General features: G+C 39.3%; 1 protein-coding gene across 5 annotated transcripts; it reads right to left on the bottom strand.

Moving 5' to 3' along the window:
• Positions 1-5448: 5448 nt before the first annotated feature.
• Rnf6 (ring finger protein 6) lies at positions 5449-20348 on the bottom strand. Of its 5 annotated transcripts, none has more exons than XM_008822379.3 (5): positions 20090-20348; positions 19429-19509; positions 17185-17395; positions 15766-15861; positions 5449-8214 (listed from the first exon to the last, which is right to left on the bottom strand). In XM_008822379.3, exons 3-5 carry the CDS (start codon positions 17375-17377, stop codon positions 6470-6472), a joined length of 2034 nt encoding a protein of 677 aa, XP_008820601.1. In that variant the 5' UTR covers positions 17378-17395; positions 19429-19509; positions 20090-20348; the 3' UTR covers positions 5449-6469. The 5 variants fall into 5 exon arrangements, with proteins under 5 accessions (XP_008820601.1, XP_008820595.1, XP_008820611.1 ...); XM_008822373.3 differs by lacking the exon at positions 20090-20348 and adding an exon at positions 19623-19930; XM_008822389.3 differs by lacking the exon at positions 20090-20348 and adding an exon at positions 19713-19930.
• Between the last annotated feature and the right edge of the window lie 3138 nt (positions 20349-23486).

Raw genomic sequence — 23486 nt, 5'->3', positions numbered from 1 at the left:
ACTGTTTGGGGAGGTCATGGAATCTTTAGGAGCTGGAGCCTTGCTGAAGGAAGTATGTCACTGGAGGTGGGCTTTGAAAGTTTACAAAGTCTGTTTCCTTGTGTGTCCTTGGAGATGTCAGCTTCTTGCTCTGACTGCCATGCCTTTGTAAGCAAAAGCCATACCTCTCTGTCATGATGGACTCTTATCCTTCTAGAACAGTAAGCGCAAATAAATCCTTCCTTCTATAAGTTGCCCAGGTCATGGTATTTTATCATAGCAACAGAAAAGTAATACAGGGACTGAAGCACAGACCATGGAGAAATGCTGCTTACTGGCTTGCTTCCCCTAGCTTGCTCAGCTACCCTTCTTATACAGCCGAGGCGCACCTGCCCAAGGATGGTGCAGCCCTTTTGTAGGTAAGCTGGACCTTCCTACATAAATCAGCAATTAAGAAAATGTCTCACTGACATGACTACAGGCCAATCCAATAGTGGAAATTCCTCAATTGAGGTTCCCCCCCAACCCTTCTCGGGTAACTCTAGTTTGTGTCAAGATTGACAAAAACCAGCACATAGAGTAAGACCATATTTAAAAATGCAAAGAAGGGGTTGGAGAGATGACTCAGTGGTTAAGAGCACTCACTGGCTGCTCTTGAAGAGGACCCAGGTTTGATTCTCAGCACCCACTCCCAGCACACAGCAGCAGACAACCACCCATCCAGTTCTGGGGATCCAACACCGTCTTCAGACCTCCGCAGGCACTGCACAACACACGACACGTGTGTACTTACATACATGTAGGCAATACACACGTGCACACTAAAAAATAAAATTAAAAAATAAAAATGCAAAGAATATAATCAAATTAGAGTTGAGTAGAATATTTACAATTAAATGTATGAGAGTCACGCATATCTATTCAGCAGCAAATGTGTGGCTCCATCTTCAAGAGACAGTAATAGAAAAATACATCTGAAATTATTTTCCAAAACAAATGTTTTAAATGTTTTAAGAGGAGGAGGAGGAGGAGGAGGAGGCGGAAGAAGGAAGGGTCATTGAGCCCACTCCCTACCTTCTTTTCAAAGATATTTCCCATGCACCATTTCATCCTTACCCCTGGGGAAATAGTAGAGGAGGAGGAGGAGGAGGCAGAAAAAATGTAAGGGTCAACTCAGTCTTTAGAAATTTAGCACTTAAAACTTGCAAAAAAAAAGATGAGCATAGTAGTACATGCCTGCAATCACAGCTCTGGTAAAGCTAACACAGGAAGAGCATGAGTTCAAGGCCAACCAGGGCTACAAAGGAAGACCCTGTCTCAAACAAAAATGAATGTGTGTGTGTATACTCATATAAGAGTTTGACCGGTGTTACCCTACACAGGTGATAATGCTCCTCCCAGAAGCCACAGGTTGCCAAATTAAAAGTTCAATGCCAGGTGCAAGATGTCTCCCCTTGAGTTGTTGGTCAGGGATGTTTCTGACATCCCCTTTACTCCAAACAACAAAAGCAAGTGTCATTGCTTTCGGTTGCCCACCAAAACTTGATAAGATCCTATTGCTGAAGACACCATACATATCGGTCACAGGACATGGACAATCAAGTTAGTACTGACCAGGAAGCTTCCTCCCTGCTGGCTAGCTCTCATGGTACTGGAAAGTGTTATGAGAAGAAAATCATTAACAGTCTTACCCAGCTGTGAACCCTGGGAGCTACAATAATGACCAGTGTGGCAAGATATGCCCATGGGTACAACAGTGGCATGAATATTATAGGGATAACAAACTGCTTCTGATTGAATGTAAGGCCTGCTCCACAGGAGGAAATACATACCTCACACTGTAAATCTGGCCAAGAACCCATGGCTGGTGAGCACATAGGCCCCAGGGGTAAACCTTCCTCTGTTACTTTGCTAAATGGACATAGTAGCAAACTGTCTTCTAAATACATATCTCTATACACATAAGTTAGTACAGACTTCAGACCTCATCAAGGAAGTTTCTTTGTGCGGTGAATGGTAGTTACCACAGAAACAACTGGTCAAACTGTAGACAACATGTGGCTGTGGAGTGCTCAGCCACAAACAGGACATCTGTATCATACCCCCTTCCTCCCAAGGCTCAGGATCAGAAAGACTGTAAGAGCCAGAAGTTGGGGCACACCAGAGTGAGACACTGTCTTTTGGACATGACAGAACCACTGCAGTCATGGACTTAGCTACAGTGGTTGCCTGTCCAAGATCAAGTGAGTCAGCATCAGCATGAAGAGGAGAGGCTCATGGGCTCCCACCCTAGCTGAGGAGCTACTGACAGTTGATGGCTTCTGCGGGTAGGAGACTCAGTTTTCCTTAAAAGTGTGGCCCTAGTAGACTGACCATACTCCAGTGATGACCGCACACCCATGAGTTTTGGGGTAATTGGACTTGGTGGGCTATAAAGAGAGAGGACATGAAGCTGGGAGGGGATGGGAAGTATGGGGGTAGATCTGGGAGGAGTTAGGGGGAGGAGTGGGGGACAAATACGACCAAAATACATTGTATGCATGTGTGAAATTCTCAAAAAAATTAATGAAAATATATTAAAAAACAAACTTACTGAAAGTAACATGGACTCCCCCAATTATCATAAGGCTGAACACATTCAGGGACTAACATACATATCTACTGAAAAGAAGCTCAGGATTTGTCTCTAAAGAATTAGTACTGACTAACCATCATGGCTTTGGAGCACAAAATGATGTTCTGAGTGACATACAATGTAGTTTCCCTGGAAATCATCTCCTAACAGCCACCCAACTCTCTGATTTCAATTGCTAACACAAGATTGAGATAGAGATTTCCAAGCAAGGGTGTTTTCATTGCAAAAGGATTGTCTACCACTCTGTTCATGTGGGGCGTTATTTTTAGTTTCCTTTCCAGTTAGCCAGACTATTCAAATGGAGAAATGCAGCAGGTTTCTAGTTTCATCAGACATTCCTGTCTGGAAGAAACAGACCTGAGAACACCTCACTCATTAACTCTGGTCCTCAACAAACCATCTGGTTTCTGGATTCTTGTTTATAATCCACGGTCTGTTTTGCCTTCTCTTCCCTCCTTAAATAGAGTCAGACCCTCATTAATTTCATGCTTCAGGTTCCTGAGTGCTGGGTTACAGAAGCAACAAAAGAATAACTTAGGTGAAAATTCCTAAGTAGCTCTGCTGCCCCAGAACAGTGGAGTACAAGACTGCAAGGTAAAGGGCTATGAGGCAGCTCAATCTCTTAACTCTTGCCAATTATGTTAGTGACAATAACACTTAAAAGAAAGCTTGGGAAGTTTAAGTTATAAATTCATGTTAAATATTGAAAGGAGAATAACAAGAATGATAATCAAGGAAGGGTCACAACAATGCTAGACAATAATAGAAAATTCTGGGAAACAAGAGAATAGTAAAAGGATGTCAGTCTATAGGAGAGCAGCTGGGAAGCTGAGAATCTCAAAATAGAAGTTTGCAAGGCAGCTGCAATGTAAAGACCAAGTGCTACAGACCCACTGTGGAGCATAATATTCAAAGGAAGAATGCCAACCATTTGTTCCTTTCTATATTAGAACCACAAAGAATACAATTATTGCTAAGCAGAAACCATAATAGATTAATGGGCCTTTGTATTTGCCAGCTTTGTTTACAGGGAAATGAATGAAGGTATTAAAGGAAACCCTTCTTTGTTCTCAAGGGAATACCAATCTCCATACAGTACTCATCCCAGCTCTGTTTCAAGTACCAACTTGAGATCTCTTCCAATGCCAATAACACTATCACAACTTGCACACAAGTTGGGCATCATGTCAGTAATCCCAGCACTTGGAAAGCTCAGACAGAAGGACTGCAAGGACAAGGTTATATAGGGAGAACCTGTCTCAAAAAAACAAACGAACAAACAAAAAACTAAATCAAATGAAATACTAAAGTTTTGTTTTTCTTATCACCATTTTCATTTCTTTATTTGTTCTTTTAATTTTTTCTAGCTAATCAAGACAGAGGAAGTAAAACTTCTAATGTTCCATATGAGAAATAAGTGCTGGGTTTAATTTCTCTTCATGTAAGGACAAATTGCAATGTGTCTATGAGGTCAAGAATCAGGCTGTGTATAACATCTCCATTGACACACGCACCTGTGATGTGTCAGCTCTCCCTCCACTCGGGTGGTGCTTGGTTCTCTCCTCAGGAATATGTGATTCTCTCTACCTTTCATATTGAACTAGACACCAAAATTGTCTTTTTGAAAAAACATTTCATAACTTTCGTTTTTAATTCTAGTTTCATTGTTATCACCCTGTAACGGGTAAGTATGACAGTAACTGATAATAAAATAATGATGTCTTGGCTTGGCTTTTGTGTGTTTTCATATGTGTGTGCACATGTAGTATGTGGGTGTATGTTTATATGTGTGCATGTGTCTGTGGAGGCTGGAGGTCAGCATCAGGTATCTTCCAACTGCTCTCTGCCTTATTTGTTTGAGACAGGGTCTCTCACTGAACCCAGAGCTCACCAATTTAGCTAGACTGGATGGCCAGTAAGCCCCAGCAGAATTGCAAGAAAGACTAAGTATCTCAGGCTCCTTTTAACTGTGCAACATAAGGTTCACCAAAAAAAGCTTCCCTTAAGGATGTAAAAAATTACCCTACCATTTGCCACTAAAATGAAGGGTAATTTAAAAAATTTTTTTTAATTATTTTTATCTTGTGTGTATGAATATATTGCTTGCATGTATGCAAGTATACTTGTGTCATGCAATGCCTGTGGAGGTCAGAAGAAGGCCACATGTCCCCTTGAACTGGAGTTACAAACAGTTGTTAGCTACCATGTGGGTGCTGGGAATCAAACTGGAGTCCTCTGCAAGAGCAGTGAGTGCTCTTAACTGCTGAGCCATCTCTCCAAGACCCCCATCAAGGGTAATTGTAATCATCTAACATCTATAAAGTAAAATAAAAATTCCTTAGTCTGATATGTAAAGGCCTTCAAACCAGGCCAAAATTAACCTTCCCAGTCTTATCCCCAAATTGTTTACTCCAAAGTCATAACTTTTACAAAAAATTTTCACTTTGTTAAATGTATTCATGTATCATTTTTAGGCATACATCTAACCAGATGAATTTAACATAATCACTGATTTTAAAAAAAGCAATGTAGAGATAGTTCTAAATCTCTCAGAATTTGATCTTAGTATTTTCTTATGGTTTTGTCAAAGCAATACCACCATACACACACACACACACACACACCCATGTCATTTAGTCATAAGCAAATATCAAAGTAAAAATAGTAATTGATTTTACCAATAGATTGTTTACCTTCTAAGAGCAAATACATCTTCTCCATGAAGATAGACACTTCTGTTTTCAATTAGGGAATCCTCAACACCTGTAACAATATCTGTCACCTAGTATGGCACACATTTTTTGGAGGACATAACCACAGTGGAACAACAGAAAAATAGTTCATATACAGTCTCTTTTATTGATAGAAATAGATCTTTAATGCATAGTTTGTGTTTATATAAATTCTACATTCTTTTCAAGATTTTTCTTTTATTTGGAGCGTTTTGGCCTCCAAGTTAACAAAACTTCTATGCATTTCACTATATATAGACTTTAAAATTTTTTAGACTTTTAAAACTAAATTTGAGAAATCATGCATATTGTATACCTACCTAACCCAAAGAATTATTTATTTGTACTTTCAAAAAAGTCACAAAAATGAACTCAAATAATCTGTCATAAAACTTTCCATGTTTCATTTATGAATAAAGAAATACTTGTTCATTACTATATATTGCTTGCTGTCTCATAAATCAGATTGTCAAAAACGCTTCAGTAAACTATCTCTATTTTAGAACTACATCTTAATTTGCTTTCTCTCAGAGATGATCCTGTCAATATCAAACATTGTGTCATATGCATTATAAGGCCTAAAGCTTAGTAAGTCTCAAACTTGCAGTTGTTAGCCTGGATACTTTAACCCTAAAATTACATACCTGTACACACACATCTGGTATGCTACACATTAAATTTTAAGTAACTTAAATATATTTAGCAAACATTCTGACATTCTTACAAAGACTTAAGACACCAATGTCTAAACATAGCACTAAGCCTATGAAACTTGAAAACCCCAGTAAAGACTACTACAATACTAAGAAAAAGAATATTAATTTAACATATTGAGTTGTGCAGATACAAAAGTGCTTAGCATGACAAAATTACCAAAATAAAAACATTTTGAAGATTATTTGGTTCTAGCAATATTAACTATTCTTTACTTTTGGATAATTTAACATCTGCATTTTAAATTTTATATAAATGACCTCTTTTTAACAAGTAAAAAAATGCACACAAAAAATAGTTCAAACTATAATCTGATTTTTTTTTTCAACCTGGTTAGCTCATCACAAATAACAAGAGTGCTTAACTATTCAGCTCCGGTAAAATATAGTACTTAAAAAGGCCCAACATTTTATTCATTGTTTGCTGCCCCAAATTCTAAAACAGATTGCCGACAGACTGGACAGGTGCAATTCTCAGAAAGCCAACGATCAATACAGTGAATGTGAAATTCATGCATACAAGGTAATTGCCTGAGTTTATTTCCAGTCACATAGTCACTGATACATACACTACAGATTTTACCTAGCTCACTATCACCATTTTGATCATAGTTCCTGGTAGAAAGATTGTCAATCTGCTCTTTGGTTAAACCACGAATAGGATCATCATCACCTTCATTTAGTAAGAAAAAGTGGGCAAGCCTTAGAATAGGCAATGTTCCAGTCTCAACTAAACTGTCTGGACTTCGTAACTGCCTGCTACTTCTGTTGCCACTGTTTTGGGCCTGTGGCTGGGAGGTCTCATCTATACCTAGCATTTCAGTACCGTCTTCTTGGGCTTGGCTACCTTGTGAGGAACCTTCACTGTGCTGACTGAGATCATTAACTGTATCTAAGTTACTCAGTTCTAAGTACATCTCTGGTAAATGCTGACCATTTCTCTGATTCCCTGACTCAGGCTCAGCCTCCATTAGAGAACTCAGTTCTCCAAACCCAGTCATGATCTGCCTTAAAATTGACCGAAGAGCCACTGATGATGGTTCAACAATCTCATTCTCAGAGATCCTCCGAAGAGGAACTGTTATGGTACTGACATAAGTTCGAACGCCTGACTGCTCTACATGAGAAACAGTTCTGTGAAAGTCCCCACTATTGTTTTCAGCTGCATTTTCCACTAGGCCTACTCTGGATCGGGTTCTATTTGCAATGCTCTCTCGATTTCTATTTTCTCTCGGATGAATCCTTCGTACTTGAAGGTCTAGTGTGATTGTTGGATGTCTTTGTACAGCGGTTGAAGATCTGCTAGATTCTTCTCCTTCTTCTACTGTTATTCTTGACACAAGTCTTGAATTAGAGAATGGGGTATATACCGTACCTCTGCGTCGTTCTCTATCCTGTTCTGGAAAGACTCGTGAACCCCTATTCCTTGCAGACCTATTTCTAGTGGTTTGCTGTGGAGGTCTACTTTCTCTTTGGGAATTAGGATAAACAGAACCACTCTGCCTCTGAATTGGGGAACGGCTTCGACTACTGAAATTAGGACGTAATCTTATTGGCTCTAATCTTTGGTTTGTGTTCCTCACTGTAACATTAGTTCTAGCCCCATTTTCCCAAACATGTGCTGCTCCAAATCGCTGCCCTTCTCTTTGTCTGGGATCACTACCACCTGGCTGGTTAGTGTCAGTACTAAAATTAGAGCGACGACCACTAGTTCTAGGAATGCCACCTGTTCCCCCAATCCCATTTCTTAACCTTCCCAGTGCTGAGAATGATCCTCCCACAGAATTCTGCCCCCTTGAACCCAGCCTGCTCCTTGGAATATTGTTATTACTACCACTGAAATTCCCTGAGGTTTGGCTTCTTGTCCGACTAGCCACAGGACTAGGTGATCTTTGCTGCCTATAATTTCTGCTAACATCTGACAGGGGAATGTCCATATAATCTTCTCCTCGAATTTCAAATCCTCTGTTGTCACGGTTTATGTGGATTTCCAGACTAAACCCAAACTCCCCATTGTTTGGGTTTGTTCGACTCACAGCTCTCCAACTTTGATTCCCATTTTGTCCACTTCGAGTCATAGTTCCCGTGCGCCGAAAACTGTTCAACCACTGCAGTAGAGAATCTTCATGTGAGCTTTCTCTAGGGATTTCTGAGTCTGGAAAGAAAACCAAATCAACTTTAAGGTCAATTTCTTTAATAAGACCTTAGACCTTACTTAAAAGAGTGTAAGAAAAAGTTTGTGCTGAATCAACATCTGCATTAAACAAAGGAAAATTGACAAAACTGAATTTTCTAAAAGTATATTTAAAAGAATACTATAGAAATTAAAATGCTAGCCCTGTGTGATGATGGCTCAGTGGGTGAAGGCGTGTGCTGCCACACCTAACTGACATAAACTGGATCCCTGAGACCCATATACCTCTGACTTCTGTAAACTGTCCCCTAATCTCCACATACCTGCCTCTCTCTTACACACACAAAAATAATTATTAATAATAGTAATAGTAAAATAAATAAGTAAATAAATAAATCTTTCAAAGTCCAGTTCCCAGACTTGGGAACCCTCACCAACCCTCTGCACAAGGCCCAGTACAGACCTATGTGGACCCCATAAGGCCCCTCTCCCTCAGCCAGGCTCAGCCTCAGGAACCTCACTAGCCTCCCCCACCTGGCTCATCCCAGTCCCAACAGTGTAGTGCAATCTCTCCCTTCAACCCAACTGTGCCCCTTCTCCTGCCTTGAGAACCCTCATTAACAACCTCAATCCATACAGCTGGTCCATCTTGGAATCTGTAAGGGACCACCTCCCCTTGGCTCCACCCCTTCCACACTCCCCCAGGCCACCAAGCAAGCAGCCCTGGGACTCCTGCCTAGAGGGCTGAAAACATCAAAAAAAGACATAATCAACAACCTAACTCCAGATGCCTATGACTCACTGCAAAAACACTAGCAATATGAAAAACTAAGACACTATGTCCCCTGACTGATGCCACAGTAATAATGAACCCCAAGGAGAAACACTTAAGACAAAACTTCAGACAGAATTCAAGAGAAATTATAAATACATTCAAAAAATTAAAGAATATAAATAAACACCTGAATGAACTTAAAGAGGGCAGGAATAAACTGACTGAAGCCCAAGAAAACATAAAACGTATAAATGAAATAAGAAAGACAATTCAGGATATGAAAATAGAATTCAAAAAAAAAAGAATACTGAACAAAATCTAATCTGAAATGAAGCTGGAAACAAAAAATTAGTCAAATAAAAAGCTCAATGGAAAGTTCCACAAACAGAATAGATCATTTGGAACACACATTATGAGAGTTAAAAGACAAGGTAGAGGAACTGGATCATTCAAAGAAGATAATAAATGTGGAAAAGAAAAGTATGAATGGAATATCGCAGAATCTTTGCGACACCATGAAAAGATCAAATCTACAAATTACAGTCACAGAAGAAAGACAATTCCAAATCAAAGTCATAAAAAATATTTTCAAGAAAAATTGCAGGAGAAAAATTTCCAAATCTTAGAAAGAGATGGACTTACAGGTACAAGAGATCTTCAGAACACCAAATGACTGGAACAGAATTCTCCATGACATATATAGTTATATGTCATATAACTTAACTTATAGTTAAGATACTAAAAACAAAGAACAAAGAAAGGGTATTGATTGAAAGCTGAAAAAAAAGGGTCAAGTCACACATAAAGGCAGGCTGACCTATCATAATTACAGCTGATTATTGGATAAAAATTTTTAAAGCCAGAAGGTTTGGTAAGATATATTCCAAATTCTGAAAGATCACAACCGCCCAGCAAAACTCTTTCATAAGTGAAGGAAAAATTAAAATGTCCCATGATAAAAACAAACTAAACCAATTTATGACCACTAAGCCAGAAGGATAAATACACTCCAGAGGTCATAGGGGATAAATAACACTAGGATAATTAATCAAAAGACGTCTAAGAAAGCACCACAAATTCATCAAAAGGACAGGAATTAATGTACACCTTCACTAATAACTAAATATTAATGGTTTCAATTCCCCAATAAAAAGACAGACTTGTAGGCTGGATTAGAAAATAGGATCATCAATTTGCTTCATTCTAGAAACACATCACCATCATAGACACCATCTTAGGATAAAAGAATGGAAAAAGGGGCTGGAGAGATGGCTCAGTGGTTAAGAGCACTGACTGCTCTTGCAGAGCACCAGGGTTTGATTCCCAGCACCCACATGGTGGCTACGAACCGTCCTTAACTCCAGTTCCAGGGGAATCTGAAGCCCTCTTCTGACCTCTGTGGCAGTGCACACGGGTGCACTCACATACATGCAGGCAATACTCTCGTGCACATAAAATAAAAATAATAAATATTTAAAAAAAAAGAATGGAAAAAAAGTATTCTAAGCAAACAGAACTAGGAAACAAGGTGTAGCTATTATACTGTCTGACAAAAAGACTTTAAACCAAAACTAGTTAGCAGAGATAAAGGTCACTTCATACTCATTAAGGTAACAATCTATCAAGCAGATATTATAATTCTAAACACCTACACACCAAACATGGGTATGTACAATTTAAAAAAACAAACAAACACTACTATATGTAAAGCTACAGAAAAATCCAAGACAGTAAATAGTGAGGGGGCTTTAATATGGCACTTTCTCCAGCAAGCAGGTTATCCAGACAAAAACTAAACAGAGAAACATGGGAGTTAAATGACGCCACAAATCAAATGAACCTACCAGACATCCAAAGAACAGTCCATCAAAACACTGAGGAACACACATTCTTCTTAGCAGCACATGGAGCTTTGCACAAAATAGATTACATATTAAGACACAATGCAAGCCTTAATTAATATAGGAAAACTGAAACAACATACTGCATTTTTCTTTGATCACAATGCAACAATGTTAGATATCATGAGCAAGAGAAACTACAAAAAGTACATGAACTCATGGAGACTAAACAACACACTACTGAATGATGAATGGTCAAGAAGAAATCAAGAATTAAAATTAAAGTCATAAACTTAAATCTGCTTATCCCCAAAAACTAGGTAAGGGCTGGAGAGATGGCTCAGCGGTTAGGAGCATTGGCTACTCTTGCAGAGGATCCGGGTTTGATTCCCAGCACCCACATTGTAGCTAACAACCATCCGTAACTCCAATTCCAAGGGACTCCAACGCCACCTTCTGACCTCCACAGGCAGTACATATCACAGGTGCACTTACACACATGCAAACAATAGATTCATACACATAAAATTAAGGAAAAAATGTAAATTGTGCTACTGAGTTTCTAATTTTTTTGATATTTTGATTCAATATTCTTTAACATAAAATATAAATATCACAAAGTTTGCTAATATATATTTTAAGGCCAAAAAGTCATTTTAATAATGCCATTGAAAGAAAAAGGGAGAAAAAAAGAAAATTACAAACCAATCTCCCTGATGAACACAGATGCAAAAATTCACAAAATAACTTGCAAACAAAATTCAAGATCAAATAAAAATATAATTCAGCATAATCAACAGTGATTCAAGGATGAATCAACACATGTAAATCAATAAATGTAATTCATCACATAAATGGACTTAAGATAGAAATCATATGATTGCCTCAATAAATGCAGAAAAGGTCTTCAACAATATCCAATATCCCTTCATGATAAAATATATGAAGAGGCTAGGAATGTAGGGAGCACACCTCAACATAGTGAAGACTATATATAGCAAACCTACAGCCAACATAATCCTAAATGGAGAAAAACTGAAAGCATTCCCACTAACATCTATAGAAAGCAAGGGTTTCCACTCTCTCCACTTCTATCCATATAGGGCCTGAAATCTTACTAGAGCAGTAAGATAACAGAAGGACATACAAATAAGAAAAGAAGCATCCTTTTGCAGATGACAAGATTCTATACACGAGACCCTAAAGCCTCCACCAAAAGAACTCTTAGAGCTGATTAACACGTTCAGCAAAGTGGCAGGATACACATAAAAATCAGTAAACTTCTTATATACCAATGACAAACATACTGCGGAAGAAACTGGAGAAACAACCTTATTCACAATAGCCACTAAAAATAAAAAAAATCTGGGAATAAACCTAACCAAGGAAATAAAAAACCTCTACAATGAAAAATTCCAGGGACATTCTTCACAAATGCAGAAAATTTTTTAATTTATATGGAAGGACAAAGAACCAAAGACAGGCAAAGCAAAAAGAATACTGTGGAGGTTGCTCCACACCTGAATTAAAGAAAAAAAAATTATAGAGCTATAGTCACAAAAACAGTACTGTACCAACACAAAAACAACACAGATCAATGGTATAGAATAGAGGACACAGATATAAGTCCACACAACTACAGCTACCTGAGTTTTGACAAAGACACCAAAAACAAATTGGAGAAAAGAAAGCATCTTCAGCAAATGGGGCTGGGAAACCTGGATACCAACTGTGGAAGAATGAAAGTAGATTCCTATCTCACCCTGCACAAAACCCAACTCCAAATGGATCAAAGACCTCAAATAAGACCTAATATCCTGAAACTGCTAGAGGAAAAAGTAGGAAATACGCTTCAACATATAAAGATAGGTAAGGAAATTATTTATTTCCAGTAGTGCAGGAAATAATACCAACAATCAATTAAAGGGATCTCATGAAAATAAGAAAATAAAATCTGTACAGCAAAGAAAACTATAGTTAGATTGTATGTAGAGACAGGCCATAGAAAGGGACAAAATTTTTAGCAGCTACATATCTGACAGAGGATAAATGTCAAGAAAATATAAGGAACTCAAAAAACTAAACAAGAAAATGAAAAACTCACTTAAAAATATACAGTATGGAACTAAACAAAATTCTCAAGAGAAGAAATAAAAATGGCAAGCAAATATTCTAAACATGTCCAACAACCTTAGCTATCAGGGAAATGTAGATTAAAATTATTTTGAGATTCCACCACACTCCAGTCAGAACGGCCATCATCAAGAATACAAATGATAAATGGCACATACATGTTTTTACCCATTGATCTGGGTTACTCTCAACCTTGGTCAGAGTAGCTTCTTTTTGCAGTGGTCAGCAGAGAATCCAACAAGAGCTGGTAGTATGTGCATAGATGTAGGGCCAATAGGAAAAATTCAATAAATGTCCTCAATTCTTTATTCATTAAAATGTAAGTTCCATGAAGACAAAGATTTTTGTCTTGTTTTAGCCATTGTTAAATCCCAAGACTCTATTATAATATCTGGCACAAAAGACTCTCAATTAAAACTGTTAACTGAAACAATTTAGAAATCATTGTGCCCCAGATATACTTCAATTATGACACACTTACTGTGCTAAACTAAAATTTCCATTTGGAACCAATGGATTACGTGATGTGCAAAACTTGATGAAAATTCTGATGCACAGTAACTATACAGACTTCAACTTCAGTTTGGTCTACTCAAACAGAATTTTTTGGTTTTATTATATTTATACCATAAATATACTTCTAAATATTGAAATTAAAGCTGTTGATTTGCTGCTAGTGACAATGATATATATAGTAATCTTAGCTATACTCTAAAAAGATGAACTACCTTATAGCCAATGAGTACATTTTCCATTAAAAAATACACAAAAGACCTATATTATGAGTTATATAAATATGGTACAACTTACATATCTGAACTCAGAAAAATGGGCTCATAACCAATTTCCATTTAGACCTGGAAAAAGGCAAGTAAATACTCATTCTAAATGCTATTCCTTCTTTAATTAACTAGAATGTCAGTACGATTATGAGTGTGGAGGAGTGGGGTAAGCATGTTCTCAGCTCTTACTATGATTTCAATAGGGCCAGCAAGACACTCACATGCCAATGAGAAACCAGCTGTGCCTGTGATGCTGCATGATCACATGCACCATGTGCTAGTACACCAATGTCCCATAAACCTCTCTGCAACAATGGAAAAGTTCTGTGTTTGTGCAGCTCAGTGCAGGGGCCTCAGCTACATGACTATTGAGCACCTGAATATGGCTACTACAACTAAGGAACTTTAAATTACATTTAATTTTAATTAAGTAGCCAAACATGGCTAGTATCTATTATATTAAACAACACAGTTGTAGGCTCACTGGCAAATGGGTGTGTTCCAAGGATGATTTGTAGAGCAATGTTTGTCTTCCCTGCCTGGACTTATGCTAGCATAAGAGAGGCAGAAACTTCTATTTTGTTGACTCGTATTTTGAGGTTATATTTGTGCTGAATTCTAAGACAATACAATGATTTTGATATGTGAAATTGAGACAGACCAAGAGAATCAATCTCTCCCTGTGCACCGGGCAGGTGTAAAGCACTGTTAAAGCACTAAATTACTGTTAGTTAATGATATGCGCTGATTTCATACTATAAGCACTATTTCTTATGCCCATTTTCCTGTAAATAAGCAAAGATACTGGGCATGAGGCAATTTGACTCCTTAACTAGCAGCCACTCAATTCTTTCTTGCTGCAAAGGACACCTTGAACAAAAGGACTATCAGTCTATTCAAATACACCATAGACGTCTTAAGATAATTGTGCGAAAGACTGCAGCTGACTATACTAGTTCCTGGGGGTGTAACTCCAACCAGAGCTGTTCAAAACAGTTTTTCATAGGCCATTTGCAATCACAAGCCTGGATGAACTATCTCCATATTGGCCAGATGGGGAGCACTTCTCTTGGTAAGAGACTACTGTGACTGGTACTAAGAGGCAAGGCTACTATTGGTCCAAAACATTAGCCCTAATGACTATGATTGGTGAAGAAGGGCTGATTAGCCAAACCAATGGCTGTAACTGGACCAAACACTCCTTCTTGGGTCATACATAAGCTGCTTAGGCTTACTCAGTAAATGAAGAACTCCTTTCAAATGGTCTTCCCTTGCCCACTTTCAGTGGTGCAAGCTATCCTGGAAACATGAAAAAAGCAGCAGAGAAAGTGACTGGAGTGAGGGTGGCGACAGCAGCAGTGGTGCAGACACAATGGAGAGGGCAGCTGACAGCTGAACAAGAATCAGCCTCAAGCATGGCGCCAACCTTGTGCAATGACTTGCTCTGAACCTGATCACACGGTCACTGTGCTCACCACCAGGCAACATGACAGGTGAAGATCCCATAGTTGCCGAGTGAACTCACTTGTAGGAACACTGAGGCAACTGCCTGATGGCCTGACAGCCGAGAGTGACTTGAACTCAACAGTGCTTGTAACCAGTGCCCAGCTCCTGAATCACACACCCTAATTTTCTGGTGCAAATCACTGGCAATCACTATTAACTACTGAGGTAGTGGCCTCACTGCTGTCACTTGCTCTGTTGCTTTTTACATATTCTTACAGGCCTGAACCCACCCCTCAAAGCCAGTGTGTAATACCCATCCCTGCATCACCCACTGATCCTTCCTAACAATCTCATCTACACTGGGAGAGGATGACTATGCCTAAGTAGCCCCAGAAGTCCATGGTGCTCAATTCTTCAATTTCTCAATAGCCCCCTGAGCAGCAGCAGTTGCCTCAGCTGGAACCTGGTTCCTGAATCCTGTCGGCAGGAACCCTAAGTCCTACAGGTACCCTGAGTCCTGGCAGCAGTCACTGACAACTGAAGGAGCAGCTGAACAGTGTGAGAGCAGATGGGGCAGGAAAAGACTCCACAATACCTCTGTCACTTGTCCCATTTCTTGAGTCAGGCTGAGATGCTAGCTGTTCCTTCACTCTAACTAACCGTTGCTGTAGTTCCTCTGATGTTATTTCTCCTGAAACAATGAAAAAAAATCACTCACTTAAGAATTTTATATTTCCAAGTTTTATGAGAACTCATGAAATATAAAACTTTACCAATTGGGGCCAGTGAGATAGCTCCGTAGATAAAGAAGCTTACCACCAAGGTTGATGACCTGAATTCAATCCCCAGGACCCACATGGTGGAAGGACAGAGAAAATTCCCAGAGGTTGTCCTCTGGCCTTTCACCAAGGTACATGTATACCCCCACACAAACACATGTGCACACATGCATGCAAAATAGATAAAATGTAATAAAATTTTTTTTAAACTTCAGCAAGCTACATAAGACTATTTTCATGTTCTATAAATTGAACAGTCAAAAATTAAAAGACACAAATATACATCAACTTGGTTGCCTCTCATTTATTAATATTTCATTAAAATTGAGATTTAAACTTGAATAATTTTGGTAAAAACAATCTCAATTGATACATCTAAGAACCAATAAGTTGATGCTGGAGATGGATGACTCTCTAGTTAAGATCACCCAACTTCGGTCTCCAGCACCCATGTGGAGTAACTCACCACTGCCTGTTAATTCCAACTCCAGGAGATCTGAGGCCCTCTTCCAAGGGCCTCTTCCCTGCATTCACATGCACATACCCACACACAAAACACACACTCATACACATAAATTATTTTTTGAAAGAACCAATAAGTTATAACCCTATGCATTTTTTCAGAGTTAATTATAAATTAGGAAGGAAACAGTTTAGGGGAAAACTTTAAATCTCTGCACTTGAATTTTACCCTAAAATTTCATTATATGAACCATTAACATACAAATGAACAAATACACATATAAATTTCAGCTAGCATATTTTAAATTTGGAAAAAAAATCTATGGAGTACATTGGACTTTTGGGTGGTCATTATCTAGTTGACTGTTATACCTCAATGAGAAAGAATTGGGTTTTAAATAACATTTTATTTGTATATTATAAGAAGTAGAGAGTTAGGAGTGTAGCTCAGCATAGAATAAGGCCCTAGGTTTAAATCTTAAAAATACATAGATGGAGGAGAGGGAGAGGAAGAGAGAGTGATTGACTTGTACATACAGATAGTTAATACTTATGTACATTAGCCTGCTAGTTTGGTATGCATATATACCCATGTATCTAGTAGTTTCATGAACTTATAAAATTCAGAAGCCAGTGATTTTGTTATATTGAGTAATTCTTTAACTCATAAAAACATATACAATATTTTAGGAGAGAAAGGGGGCCCACTCTTATTTTGAAATTCTTCCTTTCAGTAATAGAAAAATATGTCTTCCCTTTTACCTATTTCTTACCAGGGGTGCCTAAAAGATTGTGGTCTCTCATTAGCCGATAATCTTCATCACTGAGTTCATTAATAAATTGGTAATAAGCTTCTTCTCTGTTGAGACGCTCTTGCTGCCATCTTCTCTCATTTTCTCCACGATTATAATCTTGAAATGAAAATTCTTCATCACTGCCACCTAACCTAGATCTAGAGGGATTCATATTGAGGCTCCTGGCTTCCTGTTCAAACATTATATACAAAATTCAAGGCATTAGTCATGGACTAAATACAGCTTTGCATTTTTAAATTACTTTTAAAAAATGTATCCCTGGGGCTGGAGAGATGGCTCAGCAGTTAAGAACACTGGCTGTTCTTGAAGAGGACCTGGGTTTGAATCCCAGCACCCACATGGCAGCTAACAACTGTCCATAACTCCAGTTCCAGGGGATCTGACAGCCTCTTCTGTCCTCCATGGGCACTACACTTACCTACATGCAGGTGCACTTACCTACATGCAGGCAATACACACATACACATAAAAATAACAAATATTTTTTAAACAAATGTATCCTCTACCCAAATTCATTTGTCAAATCTGGCAATGCGGAACTTACACATAAAACGAAAAACTGGACCTACTACTTTACCTAACCCTTAGACATTATCATTTGGTCAGACACAATTCAGCACATTTCTCATACCTGAATACTAAACTGATCATCTCTTTCCTTACTTCTTTGACTCTCTGGTAAATTCATCTAAAAGTTCTCATTAATGTCTCAAATCTTCAAGTACTTCATTTTAACATAGATATTTTAGGCTTGAACCCTGCATGTTCTTTACTTAATATGCAAAGGGCTACTGTCACATGCACCCCAAGTTATGAGGAATATGCCGCAACACATTTGTAGATGACGTCACATTGCAATACCAAAAGGTTGGACACTTCTGAAAGGGTATAATTTATCTTTATTTCCAGCAAAGTATTCCTTCCAGATTAAAGACTGTGAATGTAATATTACTACCACCATCCCATTGCACTTTGTTGAGGTAAAAATAATTTTGCCTTCTATGTCTCCTGAAAAGACCTGGAGTTCATCTCCCCTTAAAGCCCAAGAAGACCGTGGAAGCCAACAGGAAACAATATGCCATGTATGGTTCTGAGGACTGTGAGAGTACATCAGAGTTCTGAGTTTCTCCATAGAAGGCCTCCTCCTCCAGCCTGGACTGATTAGTCTCAGGAGTTTCTAAAAGCTGGTGAAATTTACTGGCCTTGTCTAAGCAAATACTATTTGGGGGCTTCAATTAAATGTTAATCCTGAGATTACTTCTAATCTAAAAGGAATTCGGGGACTATAGCTATTTCATAAATATGTTTTAAATATATCAGTTCAATAAGTCACTCAATTTCACCTGAAAAAAATTCTTTTAAAATCAAGGTATCTGTCTTTCATTCCCATTCCTTGGCCAGAATTTTCCAGGATAGGTTCCAGGTCTATCACTAAGCTAATTTGAGTGTCCTGCAGATGAAATGAACTATTTCTGACAATTTCTTAAATGTTAACTATGTGGTATAGGTTATACTCCAACTGACTCAAGAGAGGATGGAGCTCAGATATAGGCTTGTCATGGAAGCAACTCCACCTCTTGACATACACCAGGAGTTTAATAAGCAAGTGACTTTAAAGTGAAATTAGCTCAAGAGGTTAAACTACCTTAAGAGTAAGTAACTAGCTGATACCACTTGCATTAAATTGTAAATCCAAGTTTTTTTTTTATAGTGGTGACTCTTACATGTCACTTTGAATGAAAGATGCAATAGCAAGATTCACTCTGTTACCAATTAAAAAGAAGAATTTCTGGGGCTGGAGAGATGGCTCAGTGGTTAAGAACACTGTTCTTGCAGAAGCACCCAAATGGCAGCTAACAACTGTCTGTTAACCCCAGTTCCAGGGGATCCTTTGGCCTCTTCTGTCCTCCACGGGCACTGCATGAAACGGATGCACTTACCTACATGCAGGCAATACACTCATACACATAAAATAAAAATAACAAAATTTCAAAAAAAGAATTTCTTTGTCTAGGACAAGTGGGACCATAATTAGCTACAAGCATATTTGGTGGGCACAGCAGTAACATAATTTTTGTAATTAAAGTTTGAAAGTTGCAATCTGACATAAAATGAAGCTCCTCTGTTATTATTAAAAACCTAAGACCTCCTCCTCAGGTAATATTCCTGAACAATTAACCACAATTAAGCCCAAGTGTATACCTTATTTTCTTTTCAAGTCTTTTAATATGTGCGACTGCATCCATTCTTCCGTTGTTTGTACCTTTTTTGAGTGCTGCCCATCTGAAGTAATAAAAAGGAAGTTAATTACTCCGCAAATTGCCAGGAACACCTGGTAGCCTCCCAACTCTACTACAAAGCAAAATAAAATTCTCCAGGTTCTGTTAGTCGCTCACCTAGGAAAGTAGAGCCTCAATCAGATCACGAAAACCTCCCAGAAGGCCTTTCCTCCCACTGTCCCTCCTCCACTCTCAAAGGCGTCCTACCATGTTCCCTCCGGTGTCGCTAGGGTTAGGTGACTCCAGTTTACTGCTTAACCTTCACTTTCCTGTCATCCCCGCCCTCCGTCCTGCTACTGGTTCTTTTCCTGACCTTCTAATAGAGGGTCCGGGGGGCAAAATTCCCACTACAATTAACTGTGCTCTGAACCCCACCAAGCTCTTCCCAGTCTAGCCTCAACGCTTCTCTTAACGACCTAGATTGCCATTTGAGCCAATCACCAACTGGAAAAGCTCATTAAAAAGAGGTTAACCAATCGGAGAGGAAGTAGGTGGCTCCGTGAATGGCCTGCTTTCCGTGGCGTCTCCCGGAAGTGGTGGTGGGACCCACCGTGAGCCCCCCGCTCCCCCTGGCCGCAGCCCACCTCCAGCGGGAAGAGTTCCTGTCCCGGTCCTCTCGGGCGCCAAAAGCTACGAAGGGACGCGGAGGGTTCTGCTCCGCAGGCCGCTGCGCCTCCGAACCCACCACGGAGGCGAGAAGTCCAGAGTCTGTGTGGCCGCTCGGCTCAACAACCAGGAGAGGAAGCTAAGAAACTGGATCGTCCGGTTTCAGCCGGTCTTTCAACCTTTCACCACCTAGTGGAACGGAGGCGCCGAGCCATCTGCCGGGCGCTCACCGGTGCGTCTGGAAACTGCACCCGCCGGGAGCCGCGGCGCCTGCGTTCCGCCTCCTCGGTGCGGCTGTCAAGGCCCTTTTCGGGGTCAGCGCGGACAGCTACCGAGCTGGTTTTCCATGCTTTGAAATGCCAGCACCTACTTTTAATACCTTTGTGTCTTTTGTTTGTCGAGTCTGGCGAAAACTACAACCTGACAAACTGTTCGCCACTCTTTTTTCTGTCCGCCACTCTTTTTTCTCTCGGTGTATTCACTAACCCGTCTGGCCACTTTTAATTTAGTTCACTGGGACCGGGGAAATAAATGTTAAAGTGCCTGTGTTTATGCTTTCCCATAGGGAAAGCAGTTTGAAATTCCCAATATCCTTCGGCGGGTTGTTTTTCTGCATCAGTTAAAGAATTAAAAGACAGAACTGCCCGATGCAAAGTTAAAATGAGGTTATTGGCAAGCGTTACGGACTTGTCAGAAAGGCCACCGAACCCCCGGAGCTGGGCAAGACCTCCAGCTCTAAGGGGGTTGGGGTTTTTAATTTAGATTTAGGGTGCCTCACCTAGTGATTTCATTCCCTCCCTTTTTCTACTGGTCCGAAATTGTCTATATGCCCCTTCTTTAGGAAGGATTGGGCATCTGTCTCTGTCTACAAGCACAGAAATAACTGAATTGTTGATTGACCTGGATAAGAGTGGGTGCCCCAACTTCCCCTGCTCTTTGTGGTGTAACAGGTACAGAGAAATCCACCGCGTACGAGGAGAAATAGGCTACATTTCAGAGAAATAGAAGATTACTGCCGGGGTTAGGAAATAACAAAGAAATGGAAACTTACTTCGTATTGCTGGGGACAAAAATCATTTTTTAAAAACCCTCAAACTGGGGTTATTAAATTCCCCCTTCTCCCATCCTAGGAGCCCATGGTCAATTCCCCCTCCAACTACTGATGGAGGACAGTGTGAGTTCTTCAAGCTGACGAGACATTGATCGATAGGGGGCCCTCAGTTGGAGGTCTTGTCAGAAGGAGGATGTGGGCCCTTGGTAGAATTCAGATGGGATGTTCTTGGGGGTCTCCATTTTGCAGGACCATTCCATATTGATATTTTCCATTTTGCTGAGGAGAAGGTTAAGGAAGTAGGAACAGCTAGCAGTGGATCCCAATAGGAGAGGAACCCATTGGTAGACATGAGAAGCAGGATCAGAAAAAGTAAACGCAAGATCAATACTAGGCTGAGAAGCAGGCATAAAGTTGCTTATCTAAAGGAAGCCTTTTACTGAACAGTAGTTTGAGACCCTTGAGTGGCTCACAGTTGTGCAGTCTAATGATTTCTCTTTGGTGGTCTTCTTTCTGGTATCAGGACTTCAGGGCCTTAGGTGAATGTGATGGACCCAGGAGTCCAGTCTTCCCACTTGGAGTGGAGGGTGGGACCAAGTTCCCAGGGAAGGAAAGAGGGAAGTATTGATAACCTCTCAAAAAACCCTTGAAAGCAAATCTTGCATTGGAACTGTTGGTTAGGCTAGACAAGTATAGTGATTAGAAAATTTGCCCGTACAGTCACAAAAGGAGTAAGTTCCCATTTGTCTGTTTCCCAAGTAGGCTAAGTAAGACAAGAGGCAAGAGTTGGGCTTATGAGGAGTGAGTTTTCCCTGTCAATCCTCATAGGTGTCTTTTAAGAAATCAGTTACAGCCGGGCTTGGTGGTGCATGCCTTTAATCCCAACACTGGGAAGGCAGAGGCAGGCGGATCTCTGTGAGTTCAAGGCCAGCCTGGTCTACATAATGAGTTCCAGGACAACTGGGGCTACAGGGAGACCCGGTCCCAAAAAAACCAAAAAAAAAAAAAAAAAAAGAAAGAGAGAGAAATGAGTTACACCAATCTGCAATTTTTAATTTTGCTGTAACCTTTAGATAAAAGACTTTTTTGAATAAACCCTGACCAGACAAATATTTGTTCTCCATGTCAGTATTTGTGAATGTCACCAAGATCAATAACCCCAGAGAATTCCATGAATTCAAATAGAAGTTTTATTGAACTTTGGCCTTAGAAACTTTAACAACTTTATATATTGTTTCATCTTTTATATATCTTATATAACTTACTCAAACCTTTTGCAACTTGTTTAGGCTTTTCAGCCTTTTTAAAAAGAAAGTCTTGTACAAAAATCCTTCCTTACCAGACCTATCTCTATTCTTATATTTTAAAAAATATTTTCTTCTCCTACTTACTGTCCTTTGTTATCATGAGACACAGTAACGGTAACAGGGAAATCTATCATCTTATAAAAGGAAAATTGAATCCAACCCATATACTTAAGATTACCTGTACACATATTGTTAAACCATGAGGCTCTGTAAGCATTAACACAAAATAGAAAACATAAGTCAGCCAAAAATGTTGTTTTTTGTACCATTTAGACAATATTCTACCATAATTGTGTTTTGGTTTTTGAATGAGTTTAAGTAGCAGGTAGAAAAAAGCAGGAGATAGCTAGTAAAACATCATCAAGCCTAAGTTTATAATACCCAGTAGAAGTCAGCTGAGGAAGCCCTTAACAGACTTGAAAAACTTTTAGGCTCTTATTCTTGAACTGTTTTGCTGCTCTCTTTCTCTGTGTCACAGAGTCAGGGGGCTAGCCTGACTCAGAACAAAAGGTTTTGAGGATATTTTTGGAACATGCATGCTTGGGTCTGAAGTGGGAGGGCCAAATCTCAGCTCTAGAGCCAGCTTCTCCGTGAGTTCAAACAGCACATGACAATTCACTAACCTAATGGCAGTAACCTTTATGTATACACGAAAAGCATTTGTTCCTTTGTAAAATTTGTTCCCTTGTAAAGAGGTATTTTTCTTGAAGAGAGATAAACAGAGCAAGAGGATGAATGAATGAATGAGAGAAAAAAACGAATCTGGTGAATCTGGTGGTGTATCATGTATAGGAGACTTGGTATTGAATCTGGACTTGTCTAAATTTAAAGTATGTGTCTTCTATGCAATCTGTATAGATTTGTACAAATGGGTCTTACAATTTGTGGGATCATGCATTGGGAACCAGAATTGACAAAGGGGTGATGAATAGTCTGGGTTTTTTTGGTTTTTATTATTGTTGATTTGTTTTTCTTTTTCTCATCAGGATAGTTATAGGTGGGGGAACATTTTATTTT

This window comes from Nannospalax galili, unplaced genomic scaffold (assembly GCF_000622305.1).
Source record: "Nannospalax galili isolate Female #2095 unplaced genomic scaffold, S.galili_v1.0 scaffold1752, whole genome shotgun sequence".
Classification (NCBI taxonomy): domain Eukaryota; kingdom Metazoa; phylum Chordata; class Mammalia; order Rodentia; family Spalacidae; genus Nannospalax; species Nannospalax galili.
This window is presented reverse-complemented; position numbering and strand designations above follow the sequence as displayed.